The sequence below is a fragment of the Mya arenaria genome, chromosome 6, assembly GCF_026914265.1.
Source record: "Mya arenaria isolate MELC-2E11 chromosome 6, ASM2691426v1".
NCBI lineage: Eukaryota > Metazoa > Mollusca > Bivalvia > Myida > Myidae > Mya > Mya arenaria.
The window spans coordinates 76,998,465-77,018,417 of NC_069127.1; the positions used below are offsets into that span (position 1 = coordinate 76,998,465).

Genomic DNA, 19,953 nt, shown 5'->3' on the forward strand with positions numbered 1-19,953 from the left:
GTTAAAAATGTTCACAGACAGTAGTCATGTAAGCAATAGACACACATGTTAAAAATGTTCACAGACAGTAGTCATGTTAGCAATAGACACACATGTTAAAAATGTTCACAGACAGTAGGCATGTTAGCAATAGACACACATGTTAAAAATGTTCACAGACAGTAGTCATGTAAGCAATAGAAACACATGTTAAAAATGTTCAGAGACAGTAGGCATGTTAGCAATAGAAACACATGTTAAAAATGTTCACAGGCAGTAGGCATGTTAGCAATAGACACACATGTTAAAAATGTTCACAGACAGTAGGCATGTTAGCAATAGAAACACATGTTAAAAATGTTCACAGACAGTAGTCATGTTAGCAATAGAAACACATGTTAAAAATGTTCACAGGCAGTAGGCATGTTAGCAATAGATACACATGTTAAAAATGTTCACAGACAGTAGTCATGTTAGCAATAGAAACACGTGTTAAAAATGTTCACAGACAGTAGGCATGTTAAAAATAGAAACACGTGTTAAAAATGTTCACAGACAGTAGTCATGTTAGCAATAGAAACACATGTTAAAAATGTTCACAGGCAGTAGGCATGTTAGCAATAGACACACATGTTAAAAATGTTCACAGACAGTAGGCATGTTAGCAATAGACACACATGTTAAAAATGTTCACAGACAGTAGGCATGTTAGCAATAGAAACACATGTTAAAAATGTTCACAGACAGTAGTCATGTTAGCAATAGAAACACATGTTAAAAATGTTCACAGGCAGTAGGCATGTTAGCAATAGACACACATGTTAAAAATGTTCACAGACAGTAGGCATGTTAGCAATAGACACACATGTTAAAAATGTTCACAGACAGTAGGCATGTTAGCAATAGAAACACATGTTAAAAATGTTCACAGACAGTAGTCATGTTAGCAATAGAAACACATGTTAAAAATGTTCACAGGCAGTAGGCATGTTAGCAATAGACACACATGTTAAAAATGTTCACAGACAGTAGTCATGTAAGCAATAGACACATGTTAAAAATGTTTACAGACAGTAGGCATGTTAGCAATAGAAACACATGTTAAAAATGTTCACAGACAGTAGGCATGTTAGCAATAGACACACATGTTAAAAATGTTCACAGACAGTAGGCATGTTAGCAATAGAAACACATGTTAAAAATGTTCACAGACAGTAGTCATGTTAGCAATAGAAACACATGTTAAAAATGTTCACAGGCAGTAGGCATGTTAGCAATAGACACACATGTTAAAAATGTTCACAGACAGTAGGCATGTTAGCAATAGACACACATGTTAAAAATGTTCACAGACAGTAGGCATGTTAGCAATAGAAACACATGTTAAAAATGTTCACAGACAGTAGTCATGTTAGCAATAGAAACACATGTTAAAAATGTTCACAGGCAGTAGGCATGTTAGCAATAGACACACATGTTAAAAATGTTCACAGACAGTAGTCATGTAAGCAATAGACACATGTTAAAAATGTTTACAGACAGTAGGCATGTTAGCAATAGAAACACATGTTAAAAATGTTCACAGACAGTAGTCATGTTAGCAATAGAAACACATGTTAAAAATGTTCACAGACAGTAGTCATGTTAGCAATAGAAACACATGTTAAAAATGTTCACAGACAGTAGTCATGTTAGCAATAGACACATGTTAAAAATGTCCACGGACAGAAGTCATGTTTGCAATGGACATACATTCTAAAAATGTCTCTTCTCTCTGGATACACAATTCTTTATTTATGCACCTTGATTAACAGAGTAAAAGAAATTATCATAATCGTCCATATGAGGTTCTTTTATCAACTGTTTTCTTTTAAACAGCAAATTCATTTCAAAAAACATTACATTGGACGACCTGTAAATAATTCTATGTTTTGCAGATATGGTGACAGAAGATCGTAGCTCCAGTCATGTCAAGAATTCTGCCAGGTTCTGTTTTGACATTGATGACTTTGTCACACCATGTCAGTGTGATGCCGACATAGGTGTGTGCACAGTAAACCCATGTCAGACAGAGACCTGCCCCTCGTACCCTGAAGCCTCGTGTAGACTTGACTTCTGTGGCTCATGCAGTGCTCGCTGGCTCGTCAACGGGAAATATGTGGACTGCTATGAAAAGAGAGGTATACCTTAATGCTGTCTTTAGTAATGCTACATGTAATCTGGTAATGTGTTTATGTTCCAATTTTGGGTTTTGCCTCTAAAATTTACTGAAAATTAACATTTGAAACGCCAATGGCTATAAATAAAACTGTTAAACAATCAGCAAAATGACATCCCACTTTTCATTGATCAGTTGCTGTCTGTGTGTATCGAAGATTTCTTTGTGCAAAGTTTTATGCATACTGTTTGTATTAAGTGACATACAATTCTGTCGGTTTTTTTTAGGTTTCTCTGTGTAAATTGGGGATAAATTCCAGCTGACAGTCAGTTACATGCCATTTGATTTAAATAATATATTTCTTTGATTGTTTTCTTAATGAAGATGAAGTTCACACAATTTAAACGGATTACAGATTTCTGTTTGCCGAACCCATGTGAGAATGGGGGTACATGTCAGCAGTCCATCTGGCCCTCAGAGCCCCAGCTGACTACGTGTCTATGCCCGCCCGGCTTTGACGGTCACTACTGCCAGTATACTGCCCTTGATGTCTGTGAACTGCCCCGCAGTACAGGTGGCCTACTTTAGAATGTTTGTTGTTGATGTTAAGATTTAGATTAGTTTAGTTTAATAAACACCATGAAATTCATACTTAACTAATTGTGATGACGGCAGATGTAAGCCATATATGATACTCAAGCCTCTTTTCTGAACAGTTGAGTCAAGGTCAAGATAGATATTATGAAAGAATACAGAAATTAATCTATGCTAATCTATGCTAAGCTAATTTTATGGTTTTAAGTTGATTTGTTAACATTTCTTTACAAAGATTACATTGTGTGTATTGCTTCAGTTTACAATAAGTTTTGATGAAGATTCCAATGCTAATAGATTTTACCCACTATCAGGGGACTGTTCTAAACAAGAGACCCGCTGGTTCTTTGACCGACAAACCCAGACATGCAAGTCCTTCATATACACGGGTTGCCGTGGCAATGCTAACAACTTCCGATCGAAGGGAGGGTGCGAGGCCCGATGCAGGATTGGGGCTTGTTGTTACCGGTACCCAAAACAAGATGGTGCCCTGATTGGCTATGATCTGGATGGATATGACATGTGAGTTACAATATGCAAAGTTGGTTGATTTTATTTTGAGTAATTTTTTTGTTAAATAGGATTTCTATTAAATAAGGCAGCCTTCCATTTATTCCTTGTGTAAAAATAATGGTATTTTGATAACATGTATGATGTATAAACTCGGTTTTAATTTGACCATCATTTTGTTTCATCTTGCGTTACTGATATTAGGTTAACCCTTAGTATTGGGCAAGTACTGTTGAAAAGCTTTTACTTAAAAATGCACTAAAAAAACGGTTGCTAAATATAAGGTTTTGGGTCAAGCTAGAGAGAAGATTAAATCATACATTTGAACATTTCCAAAGTTGCCTTTCATCTACGTTTTTGCAGGTACGGGTTTGACGTAGATGATCGGAACAGGCGTGGCGATGTGAGGCTTGAGTACACTGGAATCAAAACAGGGACAGGCAGATTTGGGTCTTCCAGATACGACTGGCTTGGTAGCAAACATTCACCTAAACTCTAGATACATTTAGCTTAAATCAGAATTTCTTATGATTGTACCTTATTTAGTTTTGTAGTTTCAATACTTTAGTTTTTCTTGGTACATTTTTACCTTCCTCAACAGAGAATTACACTTTTTGAAGACGAACATGGACTTTTTGTCGAAACTTGTTTCAACTGAACATTTTCCTGAAAAAAAAGATAAATGATTTAAAAGTATTACTGTAAGTCTTTACATATTTGCTCAAACACCACTATAATATATATTTAAAGGAGATTGCGTTGTTTTTCTGTACCAGGATTTGACCGTAATGGCTACGACATAGCAGGTTATGACCGTTGGGGACTAGACAAGGGAGGTTACTCAAGGGACGGGTATAACCTCACGGGGTATGATCAATCTGGGGAATATGACGGCATGGTTGACTATGACAAGAATAACTATGATGCGGAGGGCTACAATAGGTAAATACATGAACTATTTACAAGTTAAGATGGTGTTTTGCAACAGGAACTGTTATACTACTTTTTGCAAATAAGCTAAGCAAAATGTGATCACCATCTATTAAACAAAGCATGGTCTCCATTTGGCACCGAAGAAGTAGTTAACATGTACCTCCTCAATGGCGTCTAGGACAGTCAGTTTCATCTCTTCAAAGAATTTCATTTTTCACCTAGTTATTATTTTGAGTTTATTTAAAAGCCAATTTCTGGATAAATGCAAAGTGTACATGGATTTTTTGGTGGGTAACTGGCCCTTCTCTTCCCATAGTTAATGATTTGTGAAATAATACGCCAAATCCCTTATGGCAGCAGATGGTTTTTCTTTAATGTATGAAATCAATTGAGTGACCACGGTGCTTTTACCAGTAATTCTAAATTTACTTGGTGGTTTTTGGCGATGCAGAAGCCTCGATAAGTGAGCTTTAAATCCTTGAAAACCCAAGTTAATTTGCAGACAGTATTTAAGGCATGATATTCCAATCATTTGTATTAGAGTGACAAATAGTTCTGTTATTTGAGGCCATATTTATACATATATAAAAACATTATAATACGATGATCAGATCTAAGCTTTGTCCAAAGAGTTGGTAATAGAGGTTTTTACTGCACCTTCACTCATTCATTCCTGAGCTGAGCCCTGAGTGGATTTTTTTATGATGGTGACGTATGTTCCAATAGAACGTACCGTAGTTATTTCTTATTTTATTCATCAGTTTATGTATGTATATAATATGTTATATATATATATATATATATGTTATTTTATATTGTATAAAAAATTGTCTTTCATCATACAGGGCAGGTTATTCATGCTCCGGTTCTGACCGTTCAGGCCTGAATGCCTGGGGCGTGTACACAGAGTACACGTACCGGTGTCGGACAGCGACCTTGGCACAGTGCCAGGGTATAGAGGACGGGCGCACTAGAGTCATCAAGTTCTCCCGCGGGCAGCAGTGTGATGATGTAGCTTGTGAAGAGCAATGTGGCTGCTCATATAATGACAAAACATACAGGTAGGCAAAAAACATGCTTGGTTTCACCAAATATAAATCAAATGTGATATTTTATATTTTACATGTGACTATTATTACAGATGATGGGTCTGGACATATTTAATTTATTCATTCAAAGCCTTACGTAAGAAAATCAGGATGCAAAAGATGGTGTGTGCATGTCTTGAACAAAAATATTTGTGACCCTTAATAATCAATGCTTGTTAATCTAAGTTGTTTTTGGTTTGTTTTCTCTAGGTTTGGGGAGACGTTTATGGGCGGTTGCGAGCTTTGTAAATGTACATACTCAGGTAAGATATTCTCCAGATATACTTGTATGTTTGTGAGTTTGATGACCATGAAAGCGGTTCATAAAATTACATCTTTCTGTATAAGATAAAAGAAAATATATATTTTCTTCAGTCTCGAAGATGTGGACGGCAGTGGAGTCAATTTCTTTATTATTCAATCTTAAAGCGGCCACGTTAAAAATGTAAACAATTTTTGGTATGAAACATGTCCAAACTATGAGAAAATGCACATATATACCAAGTTTTATTACCGTATTCTGGCTAAGCTAATTAGTAAAACTGACTTGGAAAAATGATGACGTTAACAAAACAAAAGAATCTTGATTTTTTTTCTATGACTAGAACAAATATTTGCCATGTATCCATAAATTCATAACACTTAATATTGATAGGTGCAGTGGAATGCTCTTGTAGTGTTATAAACCGCAGAAAAGAGATACGGGACATGAGCAAAGAAGAGCTGAAGATGTACCAACACACCATCAGAGAACTGAACAAGATGGAATTACCCTCCAAGTGGTATACGTTCAGCCAGATGTATGCTGACTACAAAGCCCAGGCAGTAGGAAACTCCGCCTCACTTCTCTGGAACCGATTCTTCTTACGAGAGGTTGAGAGGAGGCTACAGGAGAATGGTGAATGTTCCATCAGAATACCGTATTATGATTGGACAGTGAATGCTGGAGATCAACAGAGGGCTCGGGTTTGGTCGGCAGAGATATTTGGCGGGAATGGACAAGGCATTAATGACTGTGTGCAGTACCATCCGTTCAAGGACTATTACCCACCTAGCTGGGTGCCCTGTCTGAGGAGGAAGTTTAACACCGATCAGCCTCTACCAGATACCATAGACATACAGAACGCTCTTAATGAGCCAGATTATGACAAGTTTAGGCTTAATATGGAACTGTTTCTGGCAATGTTTAAATCCTGGGTTGGCGGGCACATGGATTCAGACAGAAGCCCATATGATCCATTGTATTTGTCAGTGGCTGCTTTCATTGACAGATTATTCTGGGACTGGCAAAATAAACATGAAGGTGCGTTCCTTAACTACCCACAAAAGCTGAGGTATATTCCCATGATGCCCTTCAGAGTAACTCCAGATGATGTTATGGACAGTAAGAAACAGCTGTGTGTCACATACTTCCCATTGTCTGAGGGTGGTGCCTGTGAAATTACCCAGCCAAACCTTGGGTACAACTCTATGGGGTATGACAGGCACGGGTTTGATCGTGAAGGATACGATATTGAGGGCTATAATGTGTACGGAGTGAACAGAAATGGTGATCAGGACTCCAGGGGTATTTATAATGTGTATGGATTTGACAGGCAAGGTTACAGGAGAAATGGTTATGACTCAATGGGTCTTGATAAGTTTGGGTTTTCTGAAGATGACTACAACATTGATGGCTATGATTCCAATGGCTATGACAAATTTGGCTATGATAGATATGGATTTGATCGCTCTGGTGTGACTCCCTTTGGTTTTCACAGAAATGGGACACTTCTTGCATATAAACCACCGACAACTTTTGATAGCTATGGCTTCAATAGGTATGGCCTTGACCGATATGGACAGAATCGTTCGAGGTATGACATTTATGGATTTAACACAAGAGGCTATGATGGAAACAACTGTAATCGCTACTTCCTGGGGCCGATGTTGATCCTGATCAAGCGTTGGGCCGAACTGGAAGTGGATAAGGTGGATGATAAAACTATCCGTATAATCACAAGGATCTGTCCTGCACTCCAGAATCTGCCCGAATGGAGGTAAGTCTAAGATTTTCATGATTTCATAAACAATCTCAAAGTAAATCACCATATAAAGCCATTTTCCATGAACTAATCAGTTAAAATTTGCTAAGAAATAAAAATTATTTGTGTTTAGCGAATTCCACATGTATATATATGCATAGAAAATAAACATATAATGAAAACGGCTTTGCCTTACTGAAAGTAAACCAAGGGTTTGGAGTTTAGATATAGTGAAAACAAACCTCTTATATGTCTTGCAGACTTCTACTCTAATGCATATTGTTTGAACTAAAGTTTTAAGGAAGGAGACCAATTATCACACAGTTAAAGCTCCTTAACATTTGTTTTCTTCCAGGTACACTGTTAACTGGTTGCGGCGTGACTCCCAGCTTCCCCTGATTGAGGGGATTGTGGGACGGGCCCAGGAGCGGGCCCAGGGCAAGGTACCGGCCATGAGGGAAACCAGTGTGACCAGTGAAGGGCTCTGGCTGCCTCTTGCACCTGACAGGAGGTGGGTGGATAAGGGAGATTATAAATCAGTTAAAATTGCAAGATTTACTTTAAACAATGTTTGCTTGAAGCCCAATAGAAATGTAAAGATTTATTTCCGTTGCTCATGTTTAAATATTTATCACTGTGTGTTTTGATTGCCTCAATAAAGCAACAATTTTTTATTTTTTTTTTGTGGATGTGATGCCACCATGATGAAGTGTTTAATTAACAGTAAATATATTACGTTATTGCACTTATACTGTTTTAGCCTGTGTTTTGTGACATACTACTACACTGAGTGTCCATTCGGCGTGGCCCCAGTGGAATGTAGTGAGAAGCTCTGTCAGGACCGCAGGTGTCCAGGTATGGAATATACACTTAAAGTTAAGACTATTTATGAAACCATTACATTTTCAAATAGTCAAAAGTAGGGTACCAGGAATATTTTATCACAGATTTTTAATGAAATGCTTGTTACTTCCAAACATAATTTTTTTCATTTCAAACATAATTTTTTTCTTAAATGTATGTATTTACTGAGGCAAAACTATCATAATATATTAAATGGAAACATTGAGCTTAAAAGGTTTAACACTGGGTGAAGTATAAATTCCATATCCAGGTTTTTTCAAATGTTTTATCTTATACAGTATAGACCTATATTGACTATCATTCCCATCTCAGGGTTCCCCGATGCAGTGTGTCGCGTGAACCGATGTGGCGGATGTAAGCATGAGTGGTACAATGGGCTCACGGGAAATCTGGTCCCGTGTACAGGGTGTGTGGATCGTGCGGGTGTGGAGCGGCTCCAGGGAACAAGCTGGGCCTCCTCAGACTGTGAGACTTGCTCGTGCCAGGTATACAGTCATGAAGCTAGGACATGTGCTTATCTAAGGCTTATCATTGTAGAAAACTAATCTTTCTTTTGTACTACCGGTATATTATATGGAATAAGTATCTAGAGATGAGTGTTAAAGTAGTGTGTAATTCGTAAAAAAACTCACATTAGCTGGTGACTTTTTGGGTAAGCAAATTAACAAAAACATATTAATACTGACTTTTTTTTTAAATGATAGACATCAATAAAAGAGTGACTAAAATGGTTACCTTAATTGAAACTGGAAGTGTATGAAACTGTTGGACATTCAATTTTGCCTTACTGAAATTGTTGAGACACACAAATTGTTCATGATTGATGTTTACCTTTCAGGAAGGGCTCGTAACATGTGTGGAGACGAGCTGTCCTCCTGTCACCTGTAGCCACCCGGTCAAAATACCCGGCAGATGCTGTCTCCAGTGCAATGGTAGGCCTGCTTTCTACTGTCTGTAATGTTCCAGTTTATGTTCTTGTGTTAGAAGAGATCAAGTAAAACACTCCAAGAAACCTACCATTTACAAAATGTAGTTCAAAATTTATTCATTTGTCAACAATTGTGATGAAAGTTATATTAATTTATGCTAAGTCACTCTTGTTGGCACTATGTTGCATGAGTATGGTCTTGAGAAGTGGAAGAAATATGAGTGCTCAGAGAAAAATACTTGTTTGGCTTGGTGACCACCAACCAAACTCTCAAACTCCAAGGCTGCATACCTGGGACACCATGGTGAGAGGCTAGTGCACTAACCACTACACTATCAATACAACCTACCATATGATCTGGGACATTTGATCAATTCAACCCCTTATATTCTCTCAAACATTAACAAAATTTCAGCAGTAAAGAATGTTAAGAATGCATAGTATTTCAGGTTTGCACCCTGAATTAGTATTTTAATAATTTTGCTACTAATATTGTTATCTATTATTACTATTTCAGACTGTGAATATGATGGAATCCTTGTGCGAGATGCTCAGACATTCACCCCGAATGAAGCTATGTGTAACCGATGCACGTGCAGTGAGGGGTCAGTGACATGTGCGCACGTGGACTGTCCCAACCTGGGCACATGCTCCTCCCAGACGACCCTGGAGGGGGAGTGCTGCCCGACATGCCTCGACTGTGGGGATCGACAAAATGGGGACTCCTGGCGAGAAACTGCATGTCAGCAGTGCACATGTGTGGTATGTTTAATTTGTGTTTTTAATCAAAAAATATAATTAATTGTCATTCATTATTTGCTATCCAAGCAATAGGTTTATCATTAAATAAAGCTTAGTGTTTTCACATACATGTATTCTAGGATCAAATTTACTGCAATGCCACAATTTCTGACATGCTGTTACATTGACAAAATATTTGACAGGATTTGCCTGGTGACTTGACACAGGCTGTAACATATTAAATTTAAATTTGTTGACTTTTCTACCATTGTCAGTTTGGAAGTGTGGAATGTGAACGTATCCAGTGTATCCCGCCCGACTGCAGCCATCCACGCGTCCCGCCGGGAGAGTGCTGTGCCACATGTGATGGTATGCAGATAAAACAATCTCCTGTTACTTGCATATTGTAATATTGGAGAATACTAATTAAAAACTTTTCATTTATAAACGCAAGAAGATTGAATTATTTTTTTTCCAGGAGTATTATTTCAAAATGATACATTAAACACTAGCCTAATTCATCAAGATAACTGAAGTTTATTTAGTTTCCAAATGTGTCAGAGTCATTATTGTTGATTGTTACATTGAATAAGACCAAGACTTTAGAAATGCATTCATTTTATTTTACAACAGATTGTAGGGTAGATGGCCGTGACTTAATGGAGGATCAATCCTACATGCAGGACCAGTGTACTCAGTGCCTGTGTAGGGACGGAAATGTACGGTGTGACCCGACCCCCTGCCCGCGCTCCACATGTCTTAACCCCATTACACCCCCAGGGGAATGCTGCCCCAGATGTGATAATGGTTAGTGCTGGTAAAAGTGTAGTACTGGGGAAATGGTGTAAACAGTACATGTACTAGTTAAAACCTGGGAAGTTTTATCCCGTGTATCGGTGCTTTATACTGAGCACGTTTAAGAACAAAGCGGTTTCTTTTCAAAAAGCTAGGGTATCCCACCTGACTCTCTTGTATCTTAGTCTGATACCGTCCAGTATTTTTATATCTGGATTTGACAGGGAATTGCAGTCACTTCCATCTTGTGGCATTTAAACACAATTTAAATTGTGATGGCATCATGGCAGGGCCAAGCCATTATTCAGCCAATATGGGTAGGCAGACCTTGATAAACTCAATTAAACTAACAAGTATTGGCATTTTATTCTCTGTGCTTTGGTATCTTACGTGCTTGGATGCTGAAAATGGTGAAACTCCATGATGAAACATGAAATATTGTTTAATCATAGATCGGAATGTGTGCATGTTACTAATTTTAATAGCAATTTTACTGTGTTTTAAAAGCCACCTGTATTATATATTCTGATTCAGCATGCCAGTACCTGGGTAGGGTATACCAGCACAGTCAGTCATTCGAGTCTCCAGAGGATCGATGTATGACTTGCACGTGCGACAATACAGTGGTGCGCTGTGTGCCAGTCGCGTGTCTGCGGATGGACCTGCCCTGTCAACGTCCTATTACCCTCCCTGGCCAGTGCTGCCCCACACAGTGCCCCAGTAAGCAAGCCTCATTTAAAAAAACACCATATTATTAAGGTTTTAAATTCTTAAAGGGACTCATGGTTTGTAAAATGCACTTTATTTATTACGAATAAAGTGTGTCAAATCATTAGGGGTGTTAAAACTAAGATACTGACAGCTGAAACCCTGCAGCAAATGTTCATATTTGCTCAAATATCGTTTTTCAAGACCACAATTTTCAAATGCGTTACTCACAGCTTTCAGTGATTCATTGTTGCCTGATTGGTTGATTGACTTATCGGGATGTTATCAATGTATTGTAAAAAGGTCAAAATATCTTTTGCTGTTGTATTTAAGTCCTTGTAACCTAGTGGTTATGGCATTGGTTTTCTATTTATTCTTGGCATGGGTTCGCACCCCACTAAAACCAAAATATTTTTTTGTACTCTGTTGTATTTTTTCTGCAATTTCAATATCATGCAGTAAAATAATAATAAAATAAGTGTTTTTGAATGAATTATTCTGAAAGCTAACTTTTGGACCAAAAATATGAGCAAGTGCCTTTAAATTACTGTTTTTAAAGTTAAATATTTTACATTTGTTGATGGGTCAAAAACAGCTTTGGATAATAACTACTAGTATTCATGCTTTTAAAGTTTTAAATAAAACAGTTTGTTTGCCTAATTGATTTGCTGGAAATGTATGATACAGGTATTTGACTTTTCGCCACAGTTAATCAGGTCAGTGATGTGCCTTGAAATGTTTATTGCTGTAGTTTTGTACTGGTCACCTTGAGTGTTCCTGTCCTGGGTTTGATTATCAGAGTGTTTTCTCATTGACTCTGAAGAAGAATCAAAACATGTTTTACTTATAATGATAATAAATCCAAAACTTTTAATTCTGTATGTGTTTAAAGCATTAGTATCAGCATACATGTATAAGTATCATCGTAATAAAATTATGTAAGCGCAAAAACGTGTGTTTCTTGCAGCGTGTTTTGCTGAGGGTCGAGAATATGAGACTGGGGAGAGGTGGACATCATTGCTGGACCCGTGTGAGACGTGCTTGTGTGACGAGGGGGTCCCCTCCTGCACCCGCCAGGATCGTTGCCCTAGGGAGTGTCAGCACGGAATCACAATGCCTGGACAGTGCTGCTCTGACTGTACTGGTGAGGGAAATGTGATGTTATTTAACTATACTAAGGGGTTACTTCTTGACATAGATGTTATGATCTACCTACTCAAGCAGGTACTCTGTTAAGGTATTTTTTAAAAGACACATAGATTTGACTTTGCTTTAAGTTAGGAATGAACTGTGTGGTAATATTTCCCTTGTTACAATAAAACTGATAAAAATAAAAGTAATTCATATTCTCTTTTACTTTCAGACTGTATATATCTGGGGTTGAGTGTGCGGGATGGTCAGACATTTGTTCGCCCTGGGGACAACTGCCAGCAGTGCATGTGTAATGGGGGAGAGGTCATTATCTATAAATAATAATACGTTAATTGGCATGATTTTGATGAGAACTAACAGATTTACTGCATAAGAAAGTTTAAAATTAACCCAAACACTATGACTACAAGAAGCTACCACTAAATAGTACTTGGTTTAAATATATTCATGAAAATTTCATATTTCTTTCAATAAAGAATTTGAAAATACATAAAGCATTCACAGTAACAGCTATATCTGTTTGAAAACTATCATTAGTTTGCTTTCAATTTCAAAGAAAACGAGTCAACTCTTTCACAAATATGAAACCTTATAGGTGACATGTCGTTCCTTGGGGCCATGTCCCCGTCTCCCGTGCAGAGTAACAGAGACCCCTCCTGGAGCCTGTTGTGCACAGTGTGTTAGTAAGTACCATTTTCTCTTGTTTATCAGTTGCATGTTGGTATCAGATTCATAAGTTGCAGCTTTAAATAAGATACAGCATTACAGAAACCAGCCCCAAAACCTGTTTATTAACTCACTGATATAGGGAATAACTAAGTTAGTACATTGTATACAAGTTATTAATAAGGCTCTAGTATCCTTTTCAATTTGCTGATAATTACTATAATGATTTTTAGCCTGCAGTTACGAGGGACGTGGCTATCGCCATGGTGATGTTGTGTTCTCTGATGACTGTTCCACCTGTACATGCATGGACGGTGAGTTTTCATATTAAAAAAATTATGAGTATTGTTTCTGGGTGACCCCTATTTTGAAGGTTAAAGGTCAAGGTTATTGACAAATATTTGAGGGAAACCTCAAAAGGTTCTACAAAAGTTGTGTGTAGTTGGCATTATTTTCAAATGTTTGTTGTTTTAAGTTTCTTCCTTATAATATATAATTCAGTTCTTCACTGTTGTTGTTTTTTATAATTTTAATATGAATGTTTATTTTATGTCCGACATTCTAAGTCTCAATTCTTGATTTACGTTTTAAGGTTAGGAACTTCGGAAATATATTACCAAATGAACTTACCATCTTCCGCTAATGAGTTATGTAACACAGAAGAACTTTTAGCTTAGTCACTTATTAAAAATATATTTTCAAAAAAATTGAATGTAAATGTGTTACATATTATTTTAAATAGTTGTTTTATGTAAATGATTCATGTAGGTGAAGTTGACTGTGAACGTGTGCAGTGCCCAGCGGTTTCATGTCGTGCTCCTGTAAGTGTCCCGGGGGAGTGTTGCCCTGTGTGTCGCCAGTGTGACTACCGGGGGCGGAGCTACGAGGATGGAGAGAGGTTCACACCCTTCAGGGAACCATGTCTACAGTGTGTCTGTGAGGTAAATCGATGAAGACATTACAGGGGTGGAGGAAAGGGGGTGGTGCTAAACAGTAATAATTTTTAAATATAAAAATGAATCTAAAATCCATAAAAAAATTTTTTATATAATTTGTTGAAAATAGAGATTATGTGGGGCAAAAAAATTAAACCTTTGCAATGGGGAACAAACTTAACACATTTATAGATGTGGACATTGTTATATGCATAATTATTGCAGTAAAAGAGTCCTTTATGCTTCAAAATTTACTGAAATATCAGATTCTATGGAGTTTTATCCTTTAATGTTTAAATCATATGTTCTTCACTCGGAATAAAATCAGAGGGGTATTATTTGTTCACTTGCTGTGCCATTGTTAAGAGATGTTTTAATCTTTATATCCTTTCATTAATTGAAGGGCGGTGAGGTGAACTGCACCAGTCGAGAAAATGAGTGCCCCCTGTCACGATGCACACACCCACTCCGATCCTACACTGAGTGCTGCCCCAGCTGCAATGGGTGCACATACCTACGTAAACGCTTTCGTAACGGCCAGAAGTTTGTCCCACCAGGGAATGACAACTGTAAAGTGTGCAGATGCTTTGTAAGTCTGAATTTGTAAATCATTAGTCCCATCACTCAGGCTACAAGATTTCTTGAATTTTGTTCCTTTGTCGACTGAGCAAAAACAGACAAGCATTCTCTGTATCCTTCATAGCCAAGTTGAGCTTATCTGTTTTATAAATAATAAGAGTCAGGATATTGTGATAGCCTTGGTTTCATTGATGTCGGCGTCATTGTGCAAAAACAATAACATTGGCCCTATCTAAAAGGCTGTTCAGGATATTCAGCTCAAACTTGGTACACATGTTGCCAGAGATAGTATGCACAGCTTTATCAAGGCCAGTAACTCTAGTTTTAATAATTGTTGACTTATTCATCTTGTTTGAATGGGAAAAAGCACCAGACAAGTGTTGGCATTCACTCTGCAGCCCTTTTGTCAATGCCTACCTCACCAAGATTGTACTTGCAGGCCGGTTCAGTTGAGTGCAGCACAATGGGTTGCCCGCCGGTAAACTGTGATAATGCCGTGCTGGTAAAGGGCCAGTGTTGTCCAGTGTGCCCAATGGGATGTAACGTGATGGGTATCGAGTACAGGGATGGACAGACATTCAACGACTTCATGGACAGGTGTCAAGTCTGTACTTGCATGGTAGGTACTGCTTGTGTTATGTAATTCAACTTTTCATATTGTTAAATTAAACAGTTTAAGAAAATTTAAAATACACATTTACAAAGTATTACATGATTATACAAAATATTTAGATGAATATGATGATATATGGTATACACATAATATTTATGATGAATACAAAAATTATGAAACTGATGAAATTAGATAATTTCAGAGGCCTAAAAGCTCTAATGAATTTAAGGTTATTTATGTCATTCATTCCATGTATTGAATTGCAATAAATTATGTCAATAATTTCCCCATCTTCACCATTTAGATGGGGCAAATCCGGTGTATGGCCATGATGTCTTGTTCCCCTGTCACGTGCACCCATCCGGCCAACCGTCCTGGCAACTGTTGTCCATCCTGTACAATGTGCGAGTTGAACAGCGTGCAGTACAGGAACGGCGAGGTGTTCACGAGCCCACACAGCGTCTGTCAGGAGTGCACATGCAGGGTAAGCCAAACAAGAGGTTCTCTCTATGAATTTTGACATCAAGCATTTTAGATAACTTTAAGATAACTGTTTTTGATTGTCTAGGAAACATAATAAAGCAATTGAATAAAGCTTTTCAAACTGCTGGAACAAATTTTGGTCCAATTTTTATCAGAAAAGGAAACAATAAGAAAATATCATTGGTACCTTGAGGACAAAACATGTATATTTTCGTGCAATGTTGAAACAACTGTTTTTTATCGGTCATAAAATAAACCAGCAATTGATTTGATTTGAGAATCAATAAATGCCGTAAAAAGAAAATCCATCATTCAATACATTTACAGGATGGTTCAATCACAAGTGAGCGTAATCCATCGTTTAATACATTTACAGGATGGTTCAATCACATGTGAGCGTAAGCGTGTTCTGTGTGCAGAAGTGAACTGCCTCGATCCAGTTCTTGACCCGGACACCTGCTGTCCCCGTTGTCAGGCCCAGACCTGCATGTATGCTGGGCGCCAGTACGGGCAGGGGCAGGTGGTGCCCGCCTCCCGGAATGCGTGCGAGGAGTGTAGTTGTAGTGTTGGTGGGATGATTGACTGTGCCCGCAAGGAGTGCCTTCCTGTGACATGTAGAAACCCGGGCCGGGAAGCATGCTGTGAGACCTGCCAGTGTAAGTAGCTGTAAAAACAGTTATTCTTTTAGCATGATGTTGTTAATGTAACTTTATTTATTAACTCTGAGAATATTTCCAGTGACAAGCATTTGTTAACAATTGACAATTTACATGTAGATCTAGTAACATTTTCTTAAAAAACAATGTATATAAGCATAAAAGTGTTTACCCTATTTGGCAAACTAAAAACATGAATAACCCAAAAGTGTCAGGCCATGAGATTAGCACACAGATGTTACCTGGTTGTCTTGTGTTTGAATATGAATTTGTATTACGGTACATATCAGGTAGTTATAGCTAGTTTGTGGCTATGGTTCAAGTCATAAATCCAGCCAAAAAAACTCTGACAGAATTTATTGACTTAATGTTTGCTTTTACTTATTCACAGTCTGTGAGTACAACTCTATGCGGTTTGAGCTGGGTGAGCTGTTCCCGAGTCCGGCTGATGCGTGCGAGGATTGTGTTTGCCAGGCAGGCTCTGTTGAGTGTCTACGACGAGTGTGTGCCATCCCAAACTGTAGTAACCCCACCTACATGCCCGGGGAGTGCTGCCCAGTCTGCTTAGGTATGATTTTGATACATATTGAGCATCTTAATATTGCATGGGTGACATTTTGCATTTTTAAACACCATTTCATCATCATACCTCATCCTGTCAGGGATTGAACGCTTGGCCATCTAAACACCTTTACTGACCCATAACCATACCTTGCCATGTCTGGGATTGGACGCTTCATCATTTTAATACCTGAAGAAAACTCACTTGTCTGGTTTGGTCACACACACCTGGGCCTGGACTCGCACCGGTGACACCCTGGTTAAAAGTGAGTGTGTTGGACACTCATCATTATACCTTGCTCTATTTTCAGATTGCACATACCAGGGTTTGCAGTTTTCTGAGGGAGAAGATTTCTATAATCCCTCGCGACCCTGTGAGCGCTGCAATTGCATGTCGGGAAAAGTGGCCTGTGATGATCGGATGTGTCCATAGGCTAAAAACAATTCATCTGGAATGGTCATGATGCATTCATGCCATGCAGAAATGCAGCTCACTTTAGTAAATATGCACTGGTGGGAAAAATTTAAACTTATTAATTTTTACATGTTTCTTTAAAAAAGAAATCCCACTATAATGTGTTTTGAAATAATTTCTCATGTACATGAAAATATATTAAATATTGATGAAAAAAGACCATGTATTCTTATACCGTGCTCTTTCCATGTTAAAATAAACTATTAGACTTAAAAAGAACTCACATTTGTCAATAATGAATTACAAAATTCATGTATGCTATGTACGTTTTTTGTGTTTTAGATGAGTTTTGCGGATGATGCCTTTATTTTCACTGTTGTTATTATTATAACAAAGCAATGTTATCGAGAGTGAGACGTTTGCATATTAAGGGCCAGTTAACCATCATTACACACACACACAAAGAGGAGAATTCATCTATTATTTTTTATCATTAGTGTATGCAGATATACACCTATGTATTTTCTGTATCACTGTATTTGTATGCCCATATGTGTAACCTTGTGAATACTCATTGTCTGCATGTCATGGTATTGCTGTACATTTATCTAAGTTATGTTGTAAATTGTTGTTTGAACATAGATTCTGATTGTTGTTGTTTTTTTCAATGTAGCATAATTCATAAATGTATATATTAAATCATTTCAAATTTGATTGCAAGTTGCATGTAATTTTGGATTTGGTTCTTAACTTAATTAATATACCCTTGTTCTGTACCATATAGAAATAAACAAATAAATATTATTTGTAATAAAATAATTCATTCAATTTCATTATTTTATAAATCATCTGGCCCCAATTTCTCGAAACTTCTTAAGCTTGACAGGCTTAAGTAGCTTATTTCAATTAGATAAAATATATACTGAAATTGAATTTTGATAAATGAAAAATGGTTCATTAGATCATCATAAATATAACTCCTATGCGAAGAATAAAACCTCTTTAAGAAGTTAATATTATGCAAATTATTAAAGAACAAAAATAGTGAGTTTAGCTTAATCCTGTTATAATGGACTTAAGAAGTTTCGAGAAATTGGGGCCTGATCTGGGAGAAGGGTTGTTATTGGTCCCAGATTTGATTCATAAAAGAAATAAAGAAGTATGTTAGAACAGCACAAGTGCCAAAAAAAAATTGAAATAAATAGTTGATAGACTTCAAAGAGAAGGTATTCCATCCTTCATTAGGATGCCTTGTAGGGTTTCGCTTAAGCAATATGTGCGTTGAAAATAATAAGTACAAATAGTATGTGTATTTTATAAACTTTAGGTTTTTCCATTCCAGAGGAGAAAAAAATGACTTTTAATTGAATATATCAATATGCAGTTGCAATTATTGAGTGTTTAATATAACTTTGAGAATTTATCTACTTCTTTTACTTAAAAGAAGATTGATTTAATCTTAATCAGCAAACTAATCCTATTCCAATGATAACAATATCACATGGGGTTACCTGGCAACAGACTATATCATTGTAGTCAATGGGACTAGGAAAAGCATAGCTTAATGATGGATAGCGTACCTTTTCTTCCAATACAAGTCGTGTAATGTATGCATGAATTGAACTATGATGGAGTGTGACCAGTAACACTTGATACCTCATACATGTTTGTATTCCATATGTTTTGTACTTTTGTATTTTTGTATTCTATGTATTGTACATTTTAAAATAAACCTGTGGGAAGAATGTTGCATTCGTTGTTACATGCGATAAACCCCCACACAAACAGACATACCGACGTACATATTGACAGATGACGGACATACACACCGTCGGTCGGACGCTCTCGTACAGACAGACAGAAAACACTGGCTTGGACAAAAAAATGTCGCAACTGTAGACACATGGCCTGAGGCCCTAATACTCAGAAAAGTTGCAGCCATATACAAGTAGGATTGGCAGTCTGAATAATAATCAATTATTCTTTCCGCAAATCGTTACTAGCTTAATGTGAACACAATGTTTGTTTCAATGAAAAAGCATCATCAAAAGTTAAAATAAAAGCTATCAGATATTAAATCATATTAGGCCTGGATTTTTAAATATCTGTGAATGTGTATCTACCAGTTGCGGTTAGGTATTACTTCATAAAATAACGCAAAATAACTTGATATCAACGTAGTTTGAAAAAAAGTTGCAAACATTTCAAATGTGTTACGCAGTCCCCTTAAAATATATACAAAAAATGCCCAGCTAATGGCATTGCATAATAAATATTAATTGACAATTAGACGTTAAATATATATCAAAGTGCAGAGTAGGAAAAATAATTCCGGGCCTTTGAATTGACACAGTTGGTTGAGCATCTGACTTGCAAGTGTGTGTGTGGGGTTGGGGTGGGGGGGGGGGGGGGGTAGTGGCTTTTCACAGTGTGTGTTATGCACCAGTCAATTGTAACCACGCCCCCTCCCCCGGGAAATGGGCCTTGTTTTTTACCTCCCAGATGGCCCCACAGTCCCGGGTGAATGCGGTGGTTTTGTCGGTCTTCGCGCCAAAAATAGCGGGGAATGGG

General features: G+C 37.4%; 1 protein-coding gene across 1 annotated transcript in view; it reads left to right on the top strand.

Annotated features, from left to right (window-relative positions):
* LOC128239356 (uncharacterized) overlaps positions 1 to 19,131 on the top strand; it is a 34,574-nt gene extending 15,443 nt beyond the window's left edge. The window contains exons 14-40 of the mRNA XM_052955976.1: positions 1,917 to 2,159; positions 2,553 to 2,711; positions 3,046 to 3,253; positions 3,605 to 3,714; positions 4,018 to 4,183; positions 5,020 to 5,235; positions 5,473 to 5,525; positions 5,918 to 7,301; positions 7,642 to 7,797; positions 8,047 to 8,141; positions 8,463 to 8,635; positions 8,989 to 9,082; positions 9,596 to 9,840; positions 10,095 to 10,188; positions 10,453 to 10,626; positions 11,149 to 11,334; positions 12,290 to 12,466; positions 12,686 to 12,777; positions 13,070 to 13,157; positions 13,374 to 13,454; positions 13,909 to 14,081; positions 14,479 to 14,664; positions 15,094 to 15,273; positions 15,572 to 15,751; positions 16,127 to 16,406; positions 16,798 to 16,974; positions 17,279 to 19,131. Coding sequence (XP_052811936.1) covers positions 1,917 to 2,159; positions 2,553 to 2,711; positions 3,046 to 3,253; positions 3,605 to 3,714; positions 4,018 to 4,183; positions 5,020 to 5,235; positions 5,473 to 5,525; positions 5,918 to 7,301; positions 7,642 to 7,797; positions 8,047 to 8,141; positions 8,463 to 8,635; positions 8,989 to 9,082; positions 9,596 to 9,840; positions 10,095 to 10,188; positions 10,453 to 10,626; positions 11,149 to 11,334; positions 12,290 to 12,466; positions 12,686 to 12,777; positions 13,070 to 13,157; positions 13,374 to 13,454; positions 13,909 to 14,081; positions 14,479 to 14,664; positions 15,094 to 15,273; positions 15,572 to 15,751; positions 16,127 to 16,406; positions 16,798 to 16,974; positions 17,279 to 17,400 — 5,492 coding nt within the window. The 3' untranslated portion in view covers positions 17,401 to 19,131. The remainder of the gene's footprint in view (positions 1 to 1,916; positions 2,160 to 2,552; positions 2,712 to 3,045; positions 3,254 to 3,604; positions 3,715 to 4,017; positions 4,184 to 5,019; positions 5,236 to 5,472; positions 5,526 to 5,917; positions 7,302 to 7,641; positions 7,798 to 8,046; positions 8,142 to 8,462; positions 8,636 to 8,988; positions 9,083 to 9,595; positions 9,841 to 10,094; positions 10,189 to 10,452; positions 10,627 to 11,148; positions 11,335 to 12,289; positions 12,467 to 12,685; positions 12,778 to 13,069; positions 13,158 to 13,373; positions 13,455 to 13,908; positions 14,082 to 14,478; positions 14,665 to 15,093; positions 15,274 to 15,571; positions 15,752 to 16,126; positions 16,407 to 16,797; positions 16,975 to 17,278) is intronic.
* Positions 19,132 to 19,953: the final 822 nt, after the last annotated feature.